Here is a 27,141-nt window from a genome sequence, read left to right as displayed (position 1 = left end):
TGCCATGGGAAATCAGTGACAAGCAGCCACTGTTACCATATTCCAGGGCAAGATGTTGATTGCAAACTATCTGGACCATTATAAATGGCCCTAAGGGGTGTGGCCACTTAAAAATTGAAATGATATAAAAGTAATTATACAAGGGAGATTTTAACCCAGCCAGGGAAACTATGATGTAATCAGACAACATGGCTGAAGTATTTTATAAAGGTCAAGTAACGTTTCATTTAATGCCAACTTGAAGAATGCCTTGCTTTATAAAGGGGCCATTGGTGATACATCCTGATACACATTATTAAGTTGAAAATCTTTTCTGAATGCTTGATTTAGGGTGACTTTGCATATAAGAAGAATTCATGGCAATAATAAGGAAGTTGAAATCCATTAGAAAAAGTCTAACATCTGACTGTAGCCTATGCTATTCAAGCAGCCTCTTTACTGACACAGGGTGGCTGGGTCATTTGAGTTGGTACTAGGGGAAGGGCACAGTATGAAAAATGTGAAGAATTGCTAAGTAAGGGATTTAGATAGAATTAGTGGTAGCATGACACCAAGTGGAGGTGTGAAGTTGTTTTAAAGGAACAGGATAGCAAAACCTTTGAAATGCATGCGCGCGCGCGCGCGCGTGTGTGTGTGTGTGTGTGTGTGTGTGTGTGTGTGTGTGTGTGATCACGCTCATGTTTATATTCTTTAAGTTCTTAGTATTTAATTATATTGCTTGGTGTAGTGGCACAGGCCTTTATTCCCAGCACTTGGGAGGTAGAGGCAGGTGAATCTCTGAGTTTAAGGCTAGCCTGGTCTATAAAAGAGAGTTTCAGTATAGCCAGGGCTACACAGAGAAACCTTGTTTCAAAAAATATAATAATAATAATAATAATAATAATAATAATAACAGCAACAACAATGATAATAATAGTTGCGTGTTTGCACAACAAAAATGTGGTTTGATTTTTATATTAAACTCCGAACTATAGGAATAATAATGGACAAATGCATCTATGAAACTCATTGCATAATATTAATTTGTAGAGATGTGTTGAGAGATTTTTAATAAGTTAAGTTCATAGCTTGATAAAATCAGCCACCTCTTAGCCTCGGAATAATAGATGCAGAAAAATTATCATCTGTGGAATTCAAAACCCATGTTACTGATTGTGCCCATGTCCCTTCTCTTTCTGTGCTCTCAGCTGTAGTTTTACTGGTCCTCACCTCCGGCAGCAGCTGCCCCACAGGCGATGTGAGCGCAGAGGGGCCTCCAACCAGGGACACCACACCGTTGCAGTCCACTGCACTGTGCATCTTCCCATTCATGGGTAGAGTGGGTATCCCCCGGGAGGCACGGCTGGCCTGGCTGACATTGCTAGGACGCCTTTCTCCATGTCTGTGTGGTACAAATAGAGAGTCTCTTCTGCTGTCGTTGTCCTCAAATGTGCTGTGTTCATCGTCTGCAAAGTCATTTTCGGAACCAATATCCTTCACTCGACCTTTGAAGCTGAAAAGGCTTGCTCTACTGTTGCGTCTTGGAGAAAATAGGGAGCCTCGGATGCTCAAGAGAGACTAGACCAAAAGAAACAAAACAGATGAATGGAATTAGAAACTTGCACCCAGAAGAAAATGGCTTTACCCGCTGGTTCATCCTGCTGGCTACCTCAGGATCAATCACTGGGCAGGAGTCGAAGGCTCCCTTCCTGCCCTAGGTGCTCACTACTTCGGTTTACTTCCCTCCTTGCTTCCTTCATTTTCCTTCTGTTCTGTCATTTTCTTTGCCTAAGCATAGTTAGGAGCACTCCCACAATGCTGTCTAGTCTTATTACTGACGCCTAGAACAGCAGTAGTTGCTAGACCATTCTCTTAGAAGTGAATTTTACCTAATGATTCAATGGAAAGTAATTAAACACACACCTACATTTAGGCCTTCTGAAGCTCAAAATAGATACAGTAAGAGCTCACAAATGACCACACCCTGAGGCAGAGCCTCCCCAGAGAAAAATCAAAGCTGGCTTGCTGGTAGACCTGCATAATTATAGTACAGGAGCAGCTTCTCTCTCTCTCCCTTTGCATATTTTATAATGGCCTTCATGAATAAATTAAACAAATCAAGCTGAAATAACTGTATGATTCATTTCCTGATTTCCACTCTTCTGTCTCAAGAAATCTGAAGAACACGATATTAGCAAAAAACAATTTTCAAATAAGAATCTGATCATGGTCAGTAAGCATTTTCTAATGATGACCTGTTTGTTTCCTTACTCTACTTGACCATCACACACCAACAAGGATGACTAAGCTCTTCTATGCCACAGTCTGTGATTATAACCTCTGCTACAAATGCGGTCACTTGACTAGTAGCCATTTCTTTGTGGTTTATAAGACCCTGTGCTTTAGGAGAAGCTCCTCAAATCTTGAATCATTTAATTTCTGAGACACTAATTTAATCCCTGACCGAGAAGCAAGTCGACTCATGTGTAGCCAACCAGAGCACTCCATTCCTGTAATACATGTCATGGTTTCTAGAAAGACAGAGGGTGTTGCTTGACCCACTGAGAATCAACACTTCCTTTACCAACTGGTGGGAAACAGAGGTGCTTTTTCAACTGGGGTGTTGAAATTTCTGAGTGTAAGAGCAACAATGGGTTTCATACTAGACACACAGGAGAAACCTTGGATGACATATGCAGAGAGACATGGTTAGGCCTGTTCCCTACATACAACTTGCTGTCTTAGTCACTGTCCTATAGCTTTGAAGAGACATCATGACCAAAGCAAGTCTTATGAAAGAAATTTAACTGGTTTCTTGCTTATAGTTTCAGAGACTTAGTCCATTTTCATCATGGTAGAGAGCCTGGCAGCAGATATTGGAGAACTAGCTGAGGGCTATATCCCAATTCATAGGTAGAGAGAGCCTTGGCCTGGTCTGGTGTTTGCTTTTGAAACCACAAAGCCCACCTCCAATGACAGATTTTTTCCAACAAGGCCATGTCTACTCCAATAAAGTCACACCTCCTAATCCTTATAATCTTTTCAAACAGTGTTACTCCCTGGTGATTATATGCTCAAATATATGACCCTATGGGGTTGTTTTTTATCAAAAGCAATATATTCCACTTCCTGCTGCTCATAGCCTTGTATCCATATCAAATCACAAAATGCATTTAGTTCAACTTCAAAAGTCCCCATAGTCTATTACAGTTTCAACACTGCTTAATATTCAAGACCCAAAATCTTTTCTGGGTCTCAAGGTGACTGTAACTCCTTATAAAATTAAACCACCATACCTGCCTAAAACTAAACATAGACATTATTTATATAATCTATAATATAGTTCTGACTTTTCTTAAGCTATTCTGTATTGTATGTCTATAACTGTTAACAGAATAGCACAAATTCAATAATATAATATGATGACTTTGATCTTTTTCCTCTTTGAATGATTTAAAGCCAATACATTTTTGTGCTTATGATATTTTTATATTCTTTGAGCACTAAGTATACTTCCAATTTTCCTTTTAGATAATCCCCCTTTCTTCAATGATTAATGTTTATACAACATCTGTACGTATTAAATACTTTGTGTTATGTGTCCATTCATTTTTCATAAAGCAAATAACATTTAAAAAGATAGACTTATCCCTCTATAGAAGTTATTTCTTCCCATCCCTACCCCTAATCCATCTGTCTTGGTTACTTTTCTATTGTTGTGATAATATACCATTACCAAGGCAACTTACAGAAGGAGAAAAAATTCTTTGGGGCTATGGTTCCAGAGACTTAGAGTTACTGATGGCAGAATGGAGGTAACAAGTGGCAGATAGCAGAGTTCACGTCTGCAACTACAAATTGGAAGCAGAGAGCATACTGGGGATAGGGAGGGTCTTTGAAACCTCAGTGCCTACTCACTGTGACACACCTCTTCTAACAAAGCCATACCTTATAATCCTTCCCAAATAGTTCTACCAAGGAGGGGACAAAGTATTCAAGCATAGGAGCCTATGGCGACTCTTTTCATTCAAGCCACCACAGCAATCCTACCTATCATAATTAATAATAGGTTTATTGTCTATCATTAACTCAAAAACAAAGGGAGAAAGGGGTTTAAAGGGAATACAGTAAAATTGATGCATATGTTACACTTTTATTAGAATCTATATGCCAACTTAAAGTGCATCATAGATGGATAGAGGGAGATAATCTCAATAAAACTGATTAAAAGATGCATTAAGAACAGAGTTTATATGTAACAATTAGTTACACTGCAAATGACCAAACCATGTCTTTCTCCATAGACAGCTAAGGTTGTTTCATTGTGTGTGGCAAGATGCCCAGAGTAGCTCTTAGAGCCAGTCAACAACTCCAGTTGTAAAGGTACCTCTGTTTCCCAACATCTGGAAAAGAGAAATGTTCTCCATGGGCCAAGCAGAATGCAATACCTCTCTTTGAACCATTGCTCGTACTATAGACATGCTTACAATTATTTTCTAAATTAATGCTGTGGTGAACGATAGCCCAGAAGACATATCCTTTTCAACCAGTGAATCTCCTAAAATATAACTGCTAATTTATCACAGGTGACCTTGTTCTTAGAAAAGTTTCAAAAGAAAATATCCAGATTACCATGAGACTTGATTAGAGATGCGCTCTTGACTTTCTTTCCTTCCCTCTCCCACACTTACAAGTCAGAGATGTCTAAGGAATACTTAACATTTCCACCCACTCTGCTGTGAAAATTATAATCTTTCAGGAAAAGCTTGTATTATATTTTTTTTGGTATGAAAGCAGAAGTTATCAACAAAATATCCTCTCCACAATATCATTAGAAAGCACAGTTTCTTAATAGTTTGTGATCCTTGACTCCTGAAAAAATTTCATAAAACCTCAAGGCTCCTACCACTGTAGGATTTTACCCAGGTAAAATCTCTATATTTGGTTTGATGTTTTCATTATTACTTCCTGAACTTTCAAAGTGGGGTATTGAAATATCTGGGTGCTACCTCTTTGTCTCTGTCTCCTCCTCACCCCCAGTCTTGTTCCTTCTCAGTCAGAACAAGATCCAAGCATTAAGTTGTGTAAGGAGATATTTGAGTGCTTGTGGGAAAAATAAGACAAAAGTCTCGTGACCGAGTTTCTTCAAAATCACAATACTGTTCTTGGATTATGCTTTTGTGTCACTCCCATGTGTAGTGGACAGGGGTGATTTTATTTCAGATTATTCATCACAACTGGTGATTACTATTTGTTTATATGCCTCTATAGAAAAGCATGTTTCTCTGTGGAGCTTGTCCACCACATATGGCTTGACACTTTACTCATTTGACACCTCGAAACACTTAGAGTATAAATTGTAGAGCGCCTGCCTAGCAAGCACAAGGCCCTGGGTTCGGTCCCCATCTCCGAAAAAAAAAGAAAGAAAGAAAAAAAAAGAAAAAAATAAATTGTCTGATGCTTTGAATAATGTTGGCTATTGCATGAGGCTTTACTTTGCCTCATTTATCAGCTCCATTCTCCCAAGTCCCATTACCTCTACAGCAGTAAACACCACTCTATCTTCTTTACAATCTACTGACTGATTTTTTTTTTGAACAGGCAAATATTTTTAAAGTAGTTCATTGTATTTATATTGATCGCTTATTAGCCCAAATGCTTGAATTACCCTAGATGCACAGAACACATGAAAGTCAAGAAGGATGGCCAAAATGCGAATGCTTCACTCCTTCTTTAAAAGGGGAAAAAAGAATACCCTTAGGAGGGGATAGGGAGGCAAAGTTTAGAACAGAGGCTGAAGGAACGCCCATTCAGAGTCTGCCTCACATGTGGCCCATACATATACAGCCATCCAATTAGACAAGATGGATGAAGCAAAGAAGTGCAGACCGACAGGAGCCGGATGTAGATCGCTCCTGAGAGACACAGCCAGAATACAGCAAATACAGAGGCGAATGCCAGCAGCAAACCACTGAACTGAGAATAGAACCCCCGTTGAAGGAATCAGAGAAAGAACTGGAAGAGCTGAAGGGGCTCGAGACCCCATATGAACAACAATGCCAACCAACCAGAGTTTCCAGGGACTAAGCCACTACCTAAAGACTATACATGGACTGACCCTGGACTCTGACCTCATAGATAGCAATGAATATCCTAGTAAGAGCACCAGTGGAAGGGGAAGCCCTGGTCCTGCCAAGGCTGGACACCCAGTGAATGGGATTCTTGGGGAAAGGGTGGTAATGGGGGGGGAGGTTGGGGAGGGGAACACCTATATAGAAGGGAAGGGGGAGGGACTGGGGGAATGTTGGCCTAGAAACTGGGAAAGGGAATAACATTTGAAATGTAAATAAGAAATACCCAATTTAATAAAGATGGAGAAAAAAAGAAACAAGTATGAAATCAAATGAAACATAGAAGGTCGTTGATGGCAGTAATCTCTCACAATGTCCAACCAGCTGTGAAGTAGGCACAAGAAGAGGTATACAGATACTACAAAGGAAATGTCATATCTTCGAGAAAATGCAGAAAGAACACGGACAGCACCAGCATAACCAAGCATAGTGCACAGACTAGAAATGATCCTCTTGGATTTGGAAGCATGTAAATTGAAGAAAAGGTCTGCAGTGCCAGTGGATAGGAAGCTTCCAATTTCGGCAAACCTAATTTATAATTTACACAAAATTAGATTCAAGAGTCGGCAAAACAACCTTCCTTTTTCTCCCCTGCCCTTGATCTCTTCTTAACTCCCTTCCTCCAGTTCCTTCTTCTCTCCTTTCTTTTATTTTTTCAAAATAACCATGCTTTTTGGAAAAGAGTCCAACATTTAAGGGACTCATATTTGGCAATTAAAATTTATTCAGATGGAACCATAAGAGTCGTGCTGGCAAAATAAAGAAGTTATTTTTTCTTTGGTAACAAAAACATCCTGTTCAATTTGAGTTCATTCATCTGAATTCACAATATTATTTGGTTGTGGAATGGGTCAGCTAATGTACCAGAATGTGCATATGTTAGCTATTAGGTTATATGAAACTATTTATCTGATAAGCTGTGAAGAGAAATTAAAAAAACCCTAGATGTGTGTATATTTTAAAGGGAATCAAAGTATACGTTTCATCATCAGCTTTAAAAGATGCTTTTCAGGTTACCCCCAAAGAAGAAAGTTCATGAGTTTCAGTGGCCGATTAAGACTCACCCGATACTGAGCCAAATATATGGTGCAAGTAATACTCTGCCATCCAGTTGTTAGCACTGATTATGGGTAAAGGGAGTCAAATGAATACCTATGATGTAAACCACTCATATGGTAAGTATGGACTGTGCTGGTACCCCGCTGAGAGCAGGCCAACAGGTATAGCTTCAAACCTAGAGCTCCTGAAAGCCCCAAATCTAGTGCAGAATTTGGCTGGCAGTGGCTCCTCTTGCAGGAGAGGCTAACACTGTAGAAGGAAGCCATTTTGCTGATCCTCACATTTCCGAGGACTAGAGCCAGGTACATCTCATCAGGAGGCATATTGTTTGAGACTGGTAGCATCCTGTCATAGTGTCTTGGCAGGAGATAGTCAGAAGAGGCCCTCTTGGGGAGCTAGAGGTTCAGACACTAACCTGAGCAGAAGTTTAAGCCACAGGGAGGATGGGCTATGGAGAGTGTGGTGGTTCCCGCCCTGTTCTCTGTGGTAAGGAACAGCACTTCTTCTCTCTGGGTTACTTTAGAGCAGTGGTTCTCAAACTTCCTGATGCTGTGGCCCTTTAATATAGTTCGTCATGTTGTGGTGGCTCCAAACACCAAAATTATACTCATTGATACTTCATAATTGTAATTTTTCTACTGTTGCAAATCATAATGTAAACATCTGTGTTTTCTGGTAGTCTTAGGCGACCTGTGAAAGGATCTTTCAATGAAAGGGGTTGTGACCCACAGCTGGAAACCACTGAGCTAACAGCCTCCTCCTCCTCCCCCCCTCCTCCTCCCCCCTCCTCCTCTTCCTCTTCCTCTTCCTCTTCTTCCTCCTCCTCCTCTTCCTACTCCTCCTCCTCTTCCTCTTCTTCTTCCTCTTCCTCTTCCTCCTCCTCCAACATCATCATCTCTCATTTTAGAAATCCTATTTCCTGGGCTGGAGAGATGGCTCAGCAGTTAAGAGCACCCGACTGCTCTTCCAGAGGTCATGAGTTCAATTCCCAGCAACCACATGGTGGCTCACAACCATCTGTAAAGAGATCTGATGCCCTCTTCTGGTGTATCTGAAGACAGCTACAGTATACTTATATATAATAAATAAATAAATCTTTAAAAAAAAAAAAGAAATCCTACTTCCTTCTTTTTCCCCTTCCTTAATTTAGCCTCATCTTTATTCTCATTAACTTCACTTTTAATCTTTCTAACTTCCTACTTTATACTGTGTTGCTTTGATCTCTTTCTTTGTTTCTTCCTTTTCCTAATTTTTAAAAAAATCATCTCTATAATTGGTATTTCTACACCTGGTTTATTCCCATCATGCTATTTTTATTTGCTTCTAGCTAAGCATTATTAAGAACCAAACCTCAAAAGAATGCTGCTCACACACACACACAAAAAAGATGCCAAATTAAAACCCAAGTCCATCTGCATAGATGCATGAAATGAAGGGTAGAAAAATAAGAACTATGACCAGGGAAGGCAACAACACAACCTCTCCACATTTTATTGTTGTTTTGTTTTAGTGATAGACTCACATACAGTCCAGTGTGGCCTAAAACACCGTTTGAAACTGAGGATGACCCTTAAATTTTGATCTGCCTGCCTCCTTCTCCCAAGTTTTGTGACTAAAGGCCTATGCCACCACAATTTTTGAAGTCCTGAGATTGAACCCAGGGCTTCACAGATGCTATACAAGCACTCTAGAAACTTAACTCTATTTTCACTCCCCTTCAAAAGTTATTAACTTCCCAATAACCTAATCCAAAGACAGTGAACATCCTACATGCCAAACACGTAAGTCTTGTTTTAAAAATGATCAATGAGACACCAAAGAGGATTAGAGGAAACAGACAACTGAAATAAAGAAATCCACTCAAGATTTGCACGTGAAATTCAGACACTTGGATGAGACCTCAAGTCAACAGCTAGAAATTAAACAGGAATTGTGGGAATGAAAAAGCTCTAGGAATTAAACACCATCTCCATCACCAACAACAAACCAAACCAAATCAAGCCAAACAAAAAATTCACTCAATGGAAAGCATCATTAAAAGACCAGACCCAGTGAAACAAAGAAGAACAGGGATTGAACAAAGTAGAACCCCAAGTGGGTATGACCAGTAACATATCTAGGTCATATTAGAGTCAAAATATTTACACAAAAAAGTGAAGAAAGACTGCAGAGTTGTAGGAGGGAAGAAGCTAAGATCCTTTCAAAGTTAATCCATTTAGAGAAGAAGACTTTGCTGAAGAAATTCTAAGGGCCTGCACAGTAGGGACTTACACTTATCAAGCCACTGAAACAAAATGGCTGCTAAACAAGACTCCAGCATCCAGCAAAGCTGTCTTTTAAAATAGAATGAGGGGAAAAAATAGAATGAGGGAAAGGACTTCTTATACCATGCATAAACTCTAGCAATTCATGTCCACTAAGCCAGACACAAAGCAGCTACTTAAAGCATTACTCCACACAAAAGAGGAATAAAGACATATACAATCAATGCAAAAGTCAAGATTGGGAAGGAAGATTAACTTTGTTAAAACAGCAAATAATGAGTCAGAGAGAAATTCACATATACCATTCAGTAATTACCCTAAATGTAAGGCGTCCTAATACTCCAATTAGAACATCTATGCTGGCTAAAAGGAATGAGAAACAAGATTTACCTACTTGCTATTCACACAACTCAAAAGTCACTAACTAGTAAAAGCATAAACAGATGTGAGTAGAGATATAGAAAAAGATAACTTCAAGTAAATGTCATCTGAAGGCAACCATGCACATCTCTACTCATACCTGACAAAGCAGATCTGAAGCCAAATAAATTTGGCACAGATAAAATAGTGTTGTTACATATTAATCAAAAGAAGACTACATCAAGAAGGTAAAATGTTTGCTGGTGACACCTCTCTGAAACCTCCACTTGGGAGGTGAGGCATTAAGATCAGGAGTTCAAGGTCATCCTTAGTTACACAACAAGTGAGGGGCCAACCTGAGAAACACAAGACATTGTCTCTAAAAAAACAAAAGCAGCAACAATGGTGGCTGATGTTCCTGTAGTTCCCATGGAGTGGTCAAGTAAGTAAGTTGAAAGCCAAGAAAGAAATTAGGGAAATGACACCCTTCATTATACATCCAAATAATATAAAGTACCTTGGTGTGACTTTAACCAAGCAAGTAAAAGATCTGTACAATAAGAACTTCAAGACTCTGAAGAAAGGAATTGAAGAAGACCTCAGAAGATGGAAAGATCTCCCATGCTCATGGATTGGCAGGATTAATATAGTAAAAATGGCCATTCTACCAAAAGCGATCTACAGATTCAATGCAATCCCCATCAAAATACCAATCCAATTCTTCAAAGAGTTAGACAGAACAATTTGCAAATTCATCTGGAATAACAAAAAACCCAGGATAGCTAAAACTGTCCTCAACAATAAAAGGACTTCAGGGGGAATCACTATCCCTGAACTCAAGCAGTATTACAGAGCAATAGTGATAAAAACTGCATGGTATTGGTACAGAGACAGACAGACAGACCAATGGAACAGAATTGAAGACCCAGAAATGAACCCACACACCTATGGGCACTTGATTTTTGACAAAGGAGCCAAAACCCTGAAATGGAAAAAAGAGCATTTTCAGCAAATAGTGCTGGTTCAACTGGAGGTCAGCATGTAGAAGAATGCAGATCGATCTATTCTTATCACCCTGTACAAAGCTTAAGTCCAAGTGGATAAAGGACCTCCACATCAAACCACATACACTCAAACTAATAGAAGAAAAACTAGGGAAGCATCTGGAACACATGGGCACTGGAAAAAATTTTCTGAACAAAACACCAATGGCTTATGCTCTAAGATCAAGAATCGACAAATGGGATCTCATAAAACTGCAAAGCTTCTGTAAGGCAAAGGACACTGTGGTTAGGACAAAACGGCAACCAACAGATTGGGAAAAGATCTTTACCAATCCTACAACAGATAGAGGCCTTATATCCAAAATATACAAAGAACTCAAGAAGTTAGACCGCAAGGAGACAAATAACCCTATTAAAAAATGGGGTTCAGAGCTAAACAAAGAATTCACAGCTGAGGAATGCCGAATGGCTGAGAAACACCTAAAGAAATGTTCAACATCTTTAGTCATAAGAGAAATGCAAATCAAAACAACCCTGAGATTTCACCTCACACCAGTGAGAATGGCTAAGATCAAAAACTCAGGTGACAGCAAATGCTGGCGAGGATGTGGAGAAAGAGGAACACTCCTCCATTGTTGGTGGGATTGCAGACTGGTACAACCATTCTGGAAATCAGTCTGGAGGTTCCTCAGAAAATTGGACATTGAACTGCCTGAGGATCCAGCTATACCTCTCTTGGGCATATACCCAAAAGATGCCCCAACATATAAAAAAGACACGTGCTCCACTATGTTCATTGCAGCCTTATTTATAATAGCCAGAAGCTGGAAAGAACCCAGATGCCCTTCAACTGAGGAATGGATACAGAAAATGTGGTACATCTACACAATGGAATATTACTCAGCTATCAAAAACAATGACTTTATGAAATTCGTAGGCAAATGGTCGGAACTGGAAAATATCATCCTGAGTGAGGTAACCCAATCACAGAAAAACACACATGGTATGCACTCATTGATGAGTGGCTATTAGCCCAAATGCTTGAATTACCCTAGATGCCTAGAACAAATGAAACTCAAGACGGATGATCAAAATGTGAATGCTTCACTCCTTCTTTAAAAGGGGAACAAGAATACCCTTGGCAGGGAAGAGAGAGGCAAAGATTAAAACAGAGACTGAAGGAACACCCATTCAGAGCCTGCCCCACATGTGGCCCATACATATACAGCCACCCAATTAGACAAGATGGATGAAGCAAAGAAGTGCAGACCGACAGGAGCCGGATGTAGATCGCTCCTGAGAGACACAGCCAGAATACAGCAAATACAGAGGCGAATGCCAGCAGCAAACCACTGAACTGAGAATAGGACCCCCGTTGAAGGAATCAGAGAAAGAACTGGAAGAGCTTGAAGGGGCTCGAGACCCCATATGTACAATAATGCCAAGCAACCAGAGCTTCCAGGGACTAAGCCACTACCTAAAGACTATACATGGACTGACCCTGGACTCTGACCTCATAGGTAGCAATGAATATCCTAGTAAGAGCACCAGTGGAAGGGGAAGCCCTGGGTCCTGCTAAGACTGAACCCCCAGTGAACTAGACTGTTGGGGGGAGGGCGGCAATGGGGGGAGGATGGGGAGGGGAACACACATAAGGAAGGGGAGGGGGAGGGATTAGGGGGATGTTTGCCTAGAAACCGGGAAAGGGAATAACACTCGAAATGTAAATAAGAAAAACTCAAGTTAATAAAAAAAAAGTAAGTTGAATAAATCCTGAGACGTGTTACCTTAAGTCTCTGCATTCAAATGCCAATCTTCATCTCACTCATCTTCCCAGTGAATAGACGCTTCCCTGATACAATTATTTTAATACATACGTTAATTTTATATTTTCTAAAAATGAACTAAAGATCTTAAATTAAGACTGGAAACTCTAAAACCAGTGGAGAAGACTGGAGAGCAATCTTCAGGATATGAACAGAGCAAACCATTTTCTGAAAAAAATAAAAACTCCAACAGCTCAAGAAACAACAGACAGGATTGACAAATGGGATTGTATCAAATAAAAAAAACTTTGGCAGTGCAGAAAAATGCATTTACCTTAGTAAAGAGATGGCTAAAGAATGGGAGATGGATGAGGAAAATGAGAGATTGATATAGAGCACACCAAGAACTCAAAAACATTAAACACCAGAAGAACAAGCAACCAAGCAGTAAATGGGCAATGAACTGAACAGATAGTTCTCAACGTAAGAAGTACACTGGTCAATGTGCGCACAAAGAAGAAATATTCAGTATCTTTAGCCATCAGAGAAACCAAGTCAAAATTACACTGTGATTCTATCTCATTTCAGCTAAAAGGATACATTAAAAAAAATCACAAGACACCTTCATAGGAAAACAGAAATTTTAAGTGCTGGCAAGAATAGTGGGAAAATTGAACCTTTTACAATATAGGCAAGGATATATGTCAGCCCAGCTACTCTGGAAATCAGGAAAGAGGCTGCTTTAAAAAAAAAATAGAGCTACTATAGAATCCAATTCTACCACACCTGGATATAGACTCAAAGGAATTTAAGTCAACATTACCATAAAGATATTTGCATATGCTTGTTTAGAACAACACTATCCATAATTCTGAAGCTATTTAATTGGCCCAGGTGTCCATCAACAACAGATAAAGAAAATGTGTGTGGTACCTCTACACAACAGAATACAATAATTAGCCACAAATCACGTAACAGATCATCACGTCAGCAGAAGAGAGCTGGACTCAAAAAATACATTTCTAGGTTCGCCATAGGAAAATATGTATATATATATGTAAATATATACATATATGAAAAATACATATGAAAATAGAGTGGGATGTGTTTCAGTTTGGAAGAGCAAAGAGACCATAGAGAGAAGGAGGGAGACTCAAGGAGGCAGAGAGGGTAAACGAAATAGGGGCGTGAATATGGACGGCCAAGGTCTGCTATGTGCATACGTGAAAATTGCCACAATGAAACCTTCTACTTTTTTTTTACAATTAAAAGATGCTAATGAAATAGGTCTTAAAATTGATAGTATGTGCATCAGTTAGACACCCAACAAAGTACAGAGCCTCTCCTCTTCCTATCTGAAAGTTTGCCATAATAATTAAATTATTAGCTACCTAGGTTTATAATGAGGTGCTTAAACAGTTCGTATTGCAAGTACCAGTACAAACGGTGTGTTGGCATTGTTACTGGTACTATAGGAATACTGTAGTTTCACTCATGGTGAACTTGTCCTCCAAGGAACTGTGTGTTTCTGGGAAATTCTCATGGTAATTTTAAACAACCAAGGGACCTGAATAGTGAGATTTCAACAGCTTGGCTGGGTACATAAGCTAGAGGCATACAGAAAACATTTTCTTGCAATATGTAAATCAGCGCATTCTTTGAATTCCCGTCATCCTCTAACAAGAGGCACAGAAAATCAAGTGCAATCAGACATCACTGCTGGTTAGTGACATGAATCTTTCTTAGCGCCTGTCTACCTGTGATTTTGGCTATGCTTTAGAAAAGATTTTCAGCTCCCTTTGAAACAATGAATAATTCACTCTTAATGAGAGCTTTCACATGGATGGGAACACTGTACAGATGGCTCAGAAGCATCCCTGGTCCACTTCTGGGCACCAGCCACTCAGAAAACCTACAGCTCACTGGGTCCAGGCACAGTAGCTAAGAAGGGATGGGGACCATCTGTGATCATTCCCTGTGTGGAACACTGCCCAGAGTCTCAAGTCTTTAACAAAACCTCAAAACCACAAAACCTTCCCGAGCTTTGTGTGGTATGAAAACGCTTTCCCGAGCTTCCAAAAAAAGTTATAAAACTCACAGGACCTCGAGATGGCAAACCCAACCCTTGATTCTCAATACCATGGTTGAAAAGCGTCACGAAGTTCATTCTAGAAGGCGACTTCAGTCCCACCAAACACCGGCGCAGCCTTTAAAAAGAAGCCCTGTTGTGCAAATGCAATCTACTTAATCTAGTTCGTCTATTTTTGTTTTGTTTGTTTGTTTTACCTGGTGCGGAGAGGAAAATCTCTTCTCGTAGGTCAATCTACTTCCTTCCAGGGAAAACCGGAAGCCTTTCTTTCGTATGCTGTCCTCAGAGGCAGATTTCCGCACCGCGTCTTCCTTCTCTTCCTCCCCAGCCTGTTCTTTCTGTTTCTTTTTCTTTCTTCTGTTTTTCAACTCCTTTTCACTTTTGGAACTTAACTTTGAGGCTACTGACGAACTCTCCGAGAAAACACCTATCCCGCCTGCCCCGCTGAAGTCTCTGGATTCTGCGGACGCTGCTGCAGCTGCTGCCTAGAAGGTACAACGTAAGCATAGTCGTACACAGCTTTCAGTGCCAATACCATTTCGTATTCTGTCCCATACTTTGGAAAACAGGGCATTTTCATGAAGAATAAAAATCAAGGTGGAAGTAGACCCGTGTGAGTGCTAAGAATCTAATTCTGACTTGACGTGGCACTCGAATTATCTACTACCATGGACGTAACAAACGTAACATCTCCCATGTGATCTAAACAAGATTTAAAGGGGGACTTAAGAATTAAAATTTGCTGTTTAACCTCAAAGGCGTTTTCTCTTTGTCACATTCAACAACGACTACTAAAGCCAGTTATCAAATTAAACTCAGTCAAGTTATTTATCCATTAAACCTCTTAATCTTTTACTTTCATTATTTAATTAGAAAATGGGCAAGGATGTCATAGTGTATATTAGTATATTGTGGGATGCTAGTACGAATGGCTTTTAAAGAAAGTGTTCAATGTTGTTGTTACTACCCCATGTTCTTTATTTTGGCCTTTATTATAGATTGAATGAGAGTGATACACACTCAACAGACACTAAAAGACAAAACTAGGTAATTGAATTAGTGAATGTCATTAAGATAGATAGATAGATAGATAGATAGATAGATAGATCGATAGATAGATAGATAGATAGATATAGATTATATATAGATAGATAGATATAGATTATAGATAGATAGATAGATAGATAGATAGATAGATAGATAGATAGATAGATATAGTTGCCTTCTTTTGAAGACTCTGCATTAATGCCTTAATTGGGTCTACATTAAGATTCCAGTATAAGAAGCTGGGAATGTTAGTGTTGTCATGTTTTCATGTTAGACAGGATCTTGTGCTTCCCAAATCTGTGAAATCATTGCAGTGTGGTTTGTTTTTTCTGACATTCTTCACCTCTAGTGATGCTGTATTGAAGAAGCCACTCTCACTGAATTCCTGGAGAGTTAAGGAATCTCTTCCATTGACAGCATATTGCTCAGCCTACTTTATAAGCGTCCGGCAAATGAGGATACCAATAGTCAATTTCTCAACATGTCACAAAGAGGAAAATGTCAAGGGAGCAATTTTAACTGATTGTGTTTTGATGCCCTTGGTGTATATCAGAATCACCAAATCAATGGACATTTTGCTTATCACCAAACAGATCCTGACACCACACACACACGCCTTGGTCTCTCCAATGTCAACAGCAACCTTCAGGTCAGAGAATGGAAATAAACACTACAACCTCATTGCCGGCCAACTCTACCTGAGCTTCCTCCTGCTGCTTCTTCAGTTGCTCCAGCATCTGCTGAAACTCTGCCTCCTTCTGTTCAGCCTCCTCCAGTGTGGCCTGGTTCTGTTCCTCGTAGGCCATGGCCACCACAGCCAGGATCAAATTTATCAGGTAGAATGAGCCCAAGAAAATGACCAGCACAAAAAATATCATGTATGTTTTCCCGGCAGCACGCAAGGTCTGTGGGAAAAGTGGAAGGAACAGGTTTGTAAATCTCACATCCGCTGTTGCAAGCTCCTCTAAAATAATAAAAGATACCTCAGCAGTTCCCTCAGTCACAGAATCTCACACTTCCTAGAAGAATCTTTATGTCAGCTCTTACCAGCTGATAAAGGTTTTCCCAGAAGTCTTGAGTCATGAGACGAAATAAGGACAAGAAGGCCCAGCTGAAGGTGTCAAAACTTGTGTAGCCGTAGTTGGGGTTTCTCCCAGCCTTCACACAGATGTATCCTTCTGGACACTGTCTGTAATTACATTAGAGAGGAGGGAACTCAGCATCTGTGAATTCCTTGGTCTTTTTTTTTTCCATTTTGCTTGATGTGAATCATTTTTACAGGCTCTATGGAAATCTTACATCTCCCGACTAATTTACTATGTATACTGCACTAGGTGGCTTTTCCTGTGCGACTGACAGAATTTTCCAAGACTTGTAGGCTCCTCTAATTCCTAATTGTAATATTATGCTTACCACACATCCACATCAGATAATCATATCTTGAACAATTTCTTTGGGGACAATGGACATGATCAGATAAATGAATCCATAGAAATATAAGTGATTTTCACTGAAGATGTCTTGGGATATAAGGGATATATATATCCTTGGATATAAGGATATATATATGTGTGTGTGTGTGTGTGTGTGTGTGTGTGTGTGTGTGTGTGTGTGTGTGTATGTGTGTAACTAGGAAACTAGGGCAGAGAGAAGAAGATATAACAGCCAGGAGTGAGCATCCTGAAAGGAGAGAATGACACTGAACAGCGTGGATCCCACAGAATCACCTTACCTGCTAAGTAAGCAGAGCTATTTCAGTGTTGTGACTGACATTATTTCTGGGCTGATTCAACTGGGGCTAATTTCCTGACCTTGCTAGCCCTGAGGAACCTCATGGGCCAGAATGGACTAATGAAAGGACCAGCCTCAAAACAAAAACAAAACAACAAGGAAAAACTACCAACATGCAAACACTCGTTATGAGTGGAAAGCATTTAATGCTGTGCAGGAGGGATTACAATGCTTGTCTCACCTATCGAAGATCTAATCACAGATAAAGTCTGCTGTTTTTAATCATAGGAGCCAATTGTAAACCATATCATCAAGGAGAATTTTGGTAAAGGTATCGCTTGCATTGTCTAGAAGGTTATCACAGAAAAAAATGTTAGATGTTTGACGACTTTTTTTTCTTCTAACATCTGACCGAGTAGGGAAAGATAAATGTTTCTTTGAACTTTCCCAGGCTTTGTTTTCATATGTAATGTTTCTTAATTACAAACATCACCACAGAGGTGGGCATAGCTAAAAATTTTCTATTGTAGCCATATATTCACTAACATATTTAGTCAATGGAATTATTATAGTGACAGTTTGTACATGGGAAAAACAAGGCAAGCAGAACAACAGAATATGGTAGAGTCAGGATTTTAATGTATGAGGCAACTCCAGTCTATTTGATATATTTTGCTTTGCTGAAACGTGGTGGGCAGATTGTCACCTCGTGTTTCAAGGTGACATGATCTTCAGGGATTTTTTAATTTTTAAGCCATGGAGATCGGATTAGCTTTAAATAAATAATCATACATTCTTGTCTGTGATTATGAATTCTAATGCACTGGCTCTGAGTATCTACTTTCTATTGTGCTAATTTAGAAGATTAGGTGTGACCTAGTATGGGACAATGATTGCCACTTCTCTGTGCGTGAAGGAGGTGAGAATCTGCACTTATCCTGGCTATTCTGTGAGTCAGCATGAAGGAGAATTTATAGAGGACTTTGAATGAGCTCTGAGTAGGGGCCAGGTGTGTGGGACGTGGCAGATTAAGGTCGACTGAGCGTCGAGTGGAAGCACAACTTACCCAGCATCCGAGCTGTTCCCACAAAGCAGAGCATCGTTTTGTCCTTCCAAAAAATAAAAGTGACCTATGTAAAGAGTAAAGGACACTCACTAAAAGGCCTTAATTAGATCATTGTGTTCAAATAAGGATGCTCATAAACATGTTCCGTTGTAATAAAAGTAGAAAAAAATGATTGAATGTCATGGCTAAATGGACATTTTCCCCCCTGGGAACCGACTATCAAACAACTATAAATGGTATTTTGCTTAAATAATGTTTAGAAAATTTAAATTAGAAACTTTTCCAGAAGCAATAATAATAATAATAATTAATAATAATAATAATAATAAAGCATTTTCAGATCGACATTTATTACAAACACGAACTCAGACTGCTTAGAGGAGGCTTCAGGAGAAAGCCACGGCATTGAGTCAGCTTGCTTGGCACAGACTCGAGCAAGAGAAGGCTTCTCAACGGCGCACGCATACTGCTTGCCTAGACTCGATGTAGATGTAGGGTTTTTTCCTGCCAATTTTTATTTAATTTCATGTAAGAAGTAGGCTTTAGTGCTTGTTCCCTCCTTATAATACTTATTTGTTTGCTTGATTGATTGATTGAAGTTCTCTCTTTGAGACGAACAAAATAAATTTTTAGCTTGGAAAACTGTAAGCTGTTTAAATAGATGCAACTTGCTATTCTTAATGAGGTAAGAGAATATGTAATTCTAAGACATCGAAAAAATGTTCTCAGGAACTAAACACACATAAACACACACACACACACACACACACACTCATACACTCATACGTACACACATATTCCTTAAAATTACTCTGTTGGTACTTAAGCATACCTAAGCCCTGCATTCCAGAATTCCATGAATAGATTATATAGAAAAATCTAGGTCATAATTCTAAAACTATTTTTAGACCTTTACACGAAACTGTAAAAGTCGAGATTGTTATGAATTTAAAGGCAATTACTACAAACGTACTACCCAAACCACATGTGGCTGTTGTACAGGCCAAATATTTAGATGTTCATTTTTACCTCTTACTAAGACCTATTTTAGAAACACAAAAACAGAAAAAAAAATGTGCATACGATACTGATGATTTGGTTGCCTGCAAAATTAAAGATGTCGAGGCCCCCAAACAAGCAGTAGAATGAAAAATAAGCTGTAAAGTAAACCCTCCAAGACAAAAGACAATGGCTAATAGAGAGTCCACATGGCTTCCTTCAGGTGCTACCGCCTGGTAAACAAGGAGTAAAAATATCCGCAGATAACTCATGAGGTAGGCAACGGTAAGTGTACAACCGGTGCTTGAAATCATAACTTAAACATCTCCATATTACCGACTAAGGAATCCAGAAAAGGACAGTGATTTTGTTTTCCTTTACGAAAAGATTTTTGAGGCATGGTACATATCTATATTCATGACATTTCAGTGAGTTGAGCATGGCTGTGGGGGAGATCTCTGAAGGGGTGTGTCCTCTTAGGAGAGCGATTGGACACTATGTCTCTGCAGTCCTCGCCACAATCAACCCCTCCCACTGAAGCTCTATAAATAGAAACCCATCTGTAGCCTTACAGAAGCAGAGAGGATTTATGGGCAAAGAGCTCTTCATCGTCGATTATATTATTAGTAAGTAGAAAAACCTCAAAATTATTGGGGGCTGTTAGATTTTATCAGTTTTTTTCTAATGAATCTTTTCAAGTAAAACCTTCATGAAAATGAAGCACTGTGAATGTAGTAACAAGTGAGCTGTGATAAAAATCTCATATTCTTCTAAAAAAATAAACCGTGCGGAACATGAAGGAAGGATATCTCAGAGTAAACCACCCCTTGGAGTACAGGCCATCAAGAGACAGCGGTATTTGGCTAATCTAGAAGTACGCGGAGAAGGAGTGTAGGTCATCACATGACAGCAACGCTAGCCTCAATAAGAGGAAGCCTAATGTAACACTACCATATTTTCATAACCATGCCTCAGATACAGCGATAACTCGAATACCAAGACCCACACGAAGGAATAAACATCGCCTTTGCAAAAAGCAGGTGGATAGATCGTATTTGCTTACCTTTCTGATCAGTGCGCAAGTTTGAATTCACCTTGGAAAACGTTTCCTCCTCTATCCAGTTAGATCATATGGACTGAGTCAACCAAAAAGGTTCAGATTGTTTTGTCATATGTATCCCAGGCTAGCCTTGGATTCATTATGTAACTGTCATCTCATCATATGTATCCCAGGATAGCCTTGGATACATTAGTACCCAATGAACTTCTGGCCTTTTTTTAAATTTATTTATTTATTTATTTATTTATTTATTTATTTTTATGGATACAGCGTTCTGCCTGCCTGTATGCCTGGAGGCTAGAAAAGGGCACCAGATCTCATTATAGTTGGTAATGAGCCACCATGTGGGTGTTGGGGACTGAACTCAAGACCTCTGGAAGAGCAGACAGTGCTCTTAACCTCTGAGCCATCTCTCCAGCCCTACATCTATCTTTTTAACTCCAGCATTATTGGTGTAATGCCATCACACCTGTAATGTTACTGTGTGTCCGTTTATGCTCCGTTAGGGAGCAAACTCCATGCTTCAGCTATTTCTCCAGCCCCTCTTCCCATCTTCCGAACAATCCACTGAATAAGTCTAACCACTACCTAATTAAGATGTTTGAAAACTCCTGGCCAAGGCCTCTATAATAAATATTTTCGATACACAGGATGATTGGTTTAGAAATAAATCACTCACTTTGAAATGGAGACTTTCATCATGCCACTTGTTGGACAGGGAAAAGGAATGATAAAATTTGGAATTCTTAGTACATGTATGAAGCTATAGTAAATTAGTCTAAGACATTTTGTTCTACCACACACCATTTTTTTAATATTTTAAAAACTAAACAACTTAATGGCTACAAGAATATATCTTACTTTTATCTTCAATATATTCGTCCCAGTTAAACATGTTCACCGTCCTATTGAAGGCAGTACCATTCCAATCCAATGAGTTATTAAAGAAGGAAGTGATATTTATTTCAAAGGTAGAATTGTCTGGGGGCCACTGCAAGCATTTATTCCTCAGGTTGCCCATGAAGAGCTGCAGCCCGATTAGAGCAAAGACACTGAGACAGAACACGGTGAGGATCATGACGTCAGAGAGCTTCTTCACTGACTGGATCAGGGCCCCCACGATGGTCTTCAGGCCTACAAATAAAACCAGAGAGAGGAAGTCATCACTGACAATTCAACAGAGGATTTACCAACAAAAATATCATGAGCTTGTCCTGAAAAATATAAATGTCATGCGGATGCCAACAATATTAGTTTAATGTTTGTGGATGAATGAAAATTTCACGAAAAGCCTGCTAGCTGGTGGAAATGAATGGAAACTGAACTTACATTAGAAAACCAAATGGAAATGAGCCGACTGTGTTTTCACACACACCTTACAGCGAAAGATATGATCGTGTTACTCATGCTTGAAGATCAACCTGATGTAAACAGTTTGCTTTTCTTTGCAGATGTCTTACTCTCTAACCCCAGACTGATTTGTTTTTCTTTTTTCTTTTCTTTTTGTTTTAAGAAAAATCTGTATGAGTAGAGGAGTATCGAGAAGTCTTGCAACCACTGAATTCCAAGGGTATAGCTTCGTCTGCACTTTGAAAACTTGAGAATGGGCCAAAAATAAGGAAGACATCTGCAAGCCGCGTCCCATGCAGCGTTCATGCTCTGCCTTGCTTTGCCACTTATCTCCTCTTAAAGAGATAGCCAGTTTTCGAACTAACTGATCAAATTTGCATTGGCCCGAGTGTCTCACATCTCAGCTTCTATGCGGAAAGCTTGATGCTGTAAGATGCAAACCAGGTAGCCTGTTACTGTAAAATGCCTCATGCAAAACTTGTTAAACTCAAAGGCTGATTTAGAACACGTCGAGAGGAAGCCACCAGTCAAAAGCCAAGAATCAAACCTATCCAGCCCGGAATGGGTCAGTTCCTGCTTTTGATCATTATCTTGCAGTGTGCAACAAGCAATCAGGCTTTTGCCAAAAAAAAAAAAGCTGTGAGCAGTGCGCCAGTGCAGCTAAAGTCAGCCTCTGTGTTTAACCTAGCTCTCACCTGGAATGACTGATATTGTTTTCAATGCTCGGAGAACTCTGAACGTTCTCAGCGCTGAGACATTGCCCAGGTCCACAAACTCTGTCACATATCTGTAATAGGGAGTTCACACACAAACACAATGACAGAACACAAGAAACAGTTGGAGATATAAGGAGCCTACCACCTTATACCGGCTTCTTCTTACCTGGAATTACAGAAATAGTTTTCAAAGCTCTCAAGACTCTGAAAGTTCGAAGAGCTGAAACATTGCCTAGGTTTACAAATTCTGTTACATACCTGTAGGATTAAATCAGAGTTATTCAGACTTTTGGGAAATCTAAGCCTATGTTGGTCTTGAATCAAGACCATTTCAACTTCAGTGAGTGTTGTTATCAGATTTCCCAGTTAGAGGAGAACGGTATTGTCATCGACTGAGCTGTTACTGGGGGATTTTTTTATTGTTACCTTACAGCTATTTGAAACCAAAGCCATATAATTTATTAGGATCATTCCTAATTTTCCAAACTGAATAATTTGATTGGAAAAGGTTTTTTAAATACACATGCCAACTAATTAAAGTGCTTTATGAGTCAAAGGAAGCCAACACCGAGAACTACAGTATAGGCTCCATAGTATTACCCTGCCAGGGTAGAAAGTATTACAGAAATACTTACGCAAAAGTAATGACTGTGAAATCCAACCAATTCCAGGGATCCCGTAGAAATGTGAAATCTTCTAGACAAAAGCCCCTTGCAAGGATTTTAATAAGTGATTCAAAAGTATAAATTCCTGTAAAAGTATACCTGAGAAAAATAGCCAAGTCAACATTAAAGAATTTGTAGATGGTTTGCATATGTATGTTTAATTTTTAAAAGAATGCTCTGTTAATAGACTTGACACCAGGGCCTCACACATATTAAATAAGTTCTTTACTATTAAGATATACACATGCGCCCCGAGTGTACATATCCTAAAGATGACTCAGATGACACACATGAATAGAGACTCCAGGTTGATTTCTGATAGAGAACAAAGGCAGAACTTAAAGCAAAAGTGCCATTAAATTCCAAATGATGTTTTCATTGGCTCTAAATAAATGGATACATTTCCATATTCCATATTTCGCATAAAGTATGCGAAAACAGCATTCCATGTGATGAGAGTATCTGAACTACACAAGCAATGTGTATCTAACCGAGCAATGTATCAGATATCAGTAATCATTAGGAATCTCTAGTGTGTAAGGTTCAAAAGGAAGATGAAGGTCCCCATACATCAATAGTCACATTGATGCAGCTGTTTGAGCTACTGAAAACCTTGTCCTAGAGAAGTGGTTCTCAACTCATTGGTTGTGATCTCTTGGGAGGAGGAGGGGCGTCAAATGACTCTTTCACAGAGGTCCTGCATATCAGATATTTACATTACAATTCGTAACAGTAGCAAAATTGCAGTTATGAAGTAGCAACAAAATAATTTTGTGGTTGGGGTAACCGCAACCGGAATAACTGTTTTAAAGGATTGCAGTATGAGGAGGGTTGAGAAGCACTGTCCTAGAGGAAGTCAGTGGTGAGTATGAATTTGAATCATCTGGTTTATCATGGCTAGAAATATGTATTAAGGAAAGTGACAGTGTCTTGAAATACGAAAGGACTGATTTTCAAAGTGAATTTTCTACTTACTCCACATTCTTTGTCCAGTCTGGAGGGTTACTCATGGTCATAAACACACAGTTGGTAAGAATTGTGCACATGATAAGCACATTGAATAAAGTAGAAAAATATCGTCAAGGAAAACAAAGTTCATAGGAAGACCCCACCTTTCATGCATAGCCCTGATTTCACCCCCACCAACTCTAAGACTCACATGTTTATTTTAGGCTGAATATTATTTAATCTTCATCTTTCTCTCGCTTTTGTCCCTTTAATTCCATGGGTTTAACACCATGTGTTTAAAATAAAATCAACTATCTTTAGATGAGTAAGAAATGTAGCAATTGAGAGAGAAAAAAATGTAAAGAAATGAGTTGGCATGAATAATTTATAAATGTAAATTGTCTTCATGATAGACTCAACCAAACAATAGAATTGCAAGTTCAGACTACGATGAAAAAGTTCAATAAAGCAGTCTAAGAAACTGATGAAGTACATTATGACTTTATTCCAAGGGTCACCCTGGAAGAACGTTCTACACAAATCCCCTTTCTAAATGGAAGGTACAACCTACACGAGTTGTCCAAAAGACCCTGAAATGTAAAAGAAGAAGGCTACTGACAACACCCCTTGGGTTTGTAACTAGGTCAGATGACTTACTAAGTTCTGATCAACTTGACTTTAACAGTAAGAAAGAAATCATACTACAGAATTTCTGCAAAGAAGCAAACCAGCAAGCCTTTGTTAAATATGCTATCACTCACTGTATCTGATTCAGATACTCAGCAAACATTTCTTTTTATTTTCTGAAAAGCAGAGAAAATATTGATCATAATAATTCTCTGATTTATTTTCCTGTTGCCTTGAATGTATAGCCAATACGTGTCTTATATTCTGTTGAAGTACCAAAAAAAAAAAAAAAAAGGAAAAAAGAAAAAGAAAGAAAGAAAGAAAAGAAGAAAAGAAAAAAGTTAAGAGAAGGGACAACAGTCAAATAATTGAAATGATTGATGCTCACATCTAATATAAATTACACTTATAAATGATAAAAACATCATTTCTTATGAAATCACACATGATCATAATCATCTCAGAGATGGAACAGTGGTATTCATAATCCTTCTTGCTTCTTTTTTTATAAACCATTTCGTATCTTTTATGAAAAAGGCCCTGTTTTGGGGCCAGGTTGTAGGTAGTGTTACATTAATCAAGAAAGACAGCTTTTGCCTGTGAAGGCATTAGTCAAAGCAATAGCTGACATTTGGAGTTTTAGTAATAGTGCTTTTAGGCTCATACTTAATCCCCAGCTTGTTCAAACGCATCTGAGAGCAGTTCTACATGAATGACAGGGATCAGCCACGCGAGGGCAGCACAACCTGGAAAACACGCCTATAAAGAGGAATAGCCTACTTTTTCTTTATTGTTACAAAGAATGAAAAAAGACAAAATATAAGATAGTTTACCATTCATATAAGGAAGTCACTCTGTGCCTGGGCCCTCTGAGGATGCATAATCTCTTAGCAAATGGGCAACATCAGAAATGCGTGGTCCCTAATCACAGTGGTCCTAAACACAGTCCCATGTGATCCTGCTTGGATGCAGATCCAACCTCCCCCAAATATAATTTCAAGCATCCTCTACTGTTCTTCAATTGCCAATCCTCTTCTTCCCTCCTTTTCCATTGCAAGTTGATGGCCTGATTTCTTAGTTCACAAGGGATAATGATAACACCAGACTCTGCTCCCCACCCCAACTTGGCAAAGCTTTCTCTGTTGGGATCTGCCCTCTTTTTCCTGTTACACTGGGGGTATTTCCATCTCTCCACGTGTGTTCTGGAGAGCTAGCTTTCCAGAATGCTGTAGGAACAGCTTAATTCTCCATTCTTTTACCTTTTGTGACCCTTAGCCTCTCTTCATCAATCATCAACACAAACTTGCTCATGTTTCTCCTGCCTTGGGGGAACCCGAGGGTCTCTGTAACCCACAACCCTCATCAGCAAATTTTGGCTTCACTTCTTTTCTCTACTTCATAGCCAGAGTTCCTGAAAGAGATGCTCATTTTCTTGCTCTTATGAACCTATTGTATCTTTAGTCCTCCCTGTATTCTACCTACAGATGAAAAATCTCCATGTCGCTTCATTAGAAACCAAAGGATAACCCACAGCTATGATACAGTTATCATGTAACTTTCCTTTTTCACTGAGCCCAATAAAGAGGTCTCCTCCCCTTTCTTCTTTCTTTGAGGAGACCCCAGTTGCCTGCTTGTTCATGCCTCAGGAGCAACCGTGTTTTGTGCCATTTGAAATCTTTCATTTTCCTTTTGGAGAAGAAACACAATCTAAGCCACCATCTGGACTCCTGCTATCAGCCTCCTATCAGAGTACAACAGCAAGCTTCATGTGTTCATACAGACATCACATCCTTCTGTCCAGGTGACACCCCTTTCTAGGTCTCCACACTCAATTACACATATGGCCTCTGTACTTAGGTATCCCATTGACTCTTCCAAAGCTTTTGAAGGATTTAGAGTTCCTAAACCAAACCAACAGCCTTCTTATCCCTCTGCTGCAGGAGAAACAACTCCCTTACCATCGCTGTATTCTCATGAGTCATGCTGGAGCCCAGGAGATAACCTTAGGTTTCTCTTTCTTCCTAAACTTCCATATTTAACTTCCATAGAACACTTTTGTTGTCTGTATCTGGATTCAGTTCATTACTTTCGATTCTCACATCCCTGAGTTATTCGAGTGTTGATCAAGACCAACAGTCATGGAACAAGACTTGCACATGATTGGGACTTCATCTAAAGCGGTCTTTATGAGTCAGTTCATTTGACTAACTGCACCAAAATGGACTTTGTAAATGTAGCTGGGATCATTTTGGCAGCCTCCCACTACATATATGTCCAATC

The 27,141-nt window shown here is 39.3% G+C and overlaps 1 protein-coding gene across 4 annotated transcripts in view; it reads right to left on the bottom strand.

The window, feature by feature from the left end:
• Scn2a (sodium voltage-gated channel alpha subunit 2) overlaps positions 1-27,141 on the bottom strand; it is a 134,708-nt gene that overhangs the window by 49,797 nt on the left and 57,770 nt on the right. For 2 of the 4 annotated variants that reach the window (XM_063283106.1, XM_063283107.1), the window contains exons 4-12: positions 24,262-24,352; positions 23,257-23,385; positions 22,601-22,692; positions 21,417-21,689; positions 18,497-18,560; positions 16,747-16,888; positions 16,398-16,604; positions 14,850-15,137; positions 1,210-1,557 (exon numbers count right to left, since the gene is read on the bottom strand). In XM_063283106.1, the coding sequence (XP_063139176.1) occupies positions 1,210-1,557; positions 14,850-15,137; positions 16,398-16,604; positions 16,747-16,888; positions 18,497-18,560; positions 21,417-21,689; positions 22,601-22,692; positions 23,257-23,385; positions 24,262-24,352 (1,634 nt within the window). 4 annotated transcript variants of the gene reach the window in all.

This window comes from Rattus norvegicus, chromosome 3 (genome assembly GCF_036323735.1).
Source record: "Rattus norvegicus strain BN/NHsdMcwi chromosome 3, GRCr8, whole genome shotgun sequence".
In the NCBI taxonomy this organism is placed as follows: Eukaryota; Metazoa; Chordata; class Mammalia; order Rodentia; family Muridae; genus Rattus; species Rattus norvegicus.
The sequence above is the reverse complement of the archived record's forward strand: the minus strand, read 5'-3'. Positions and strand labels throughout refer to the sequence as shown.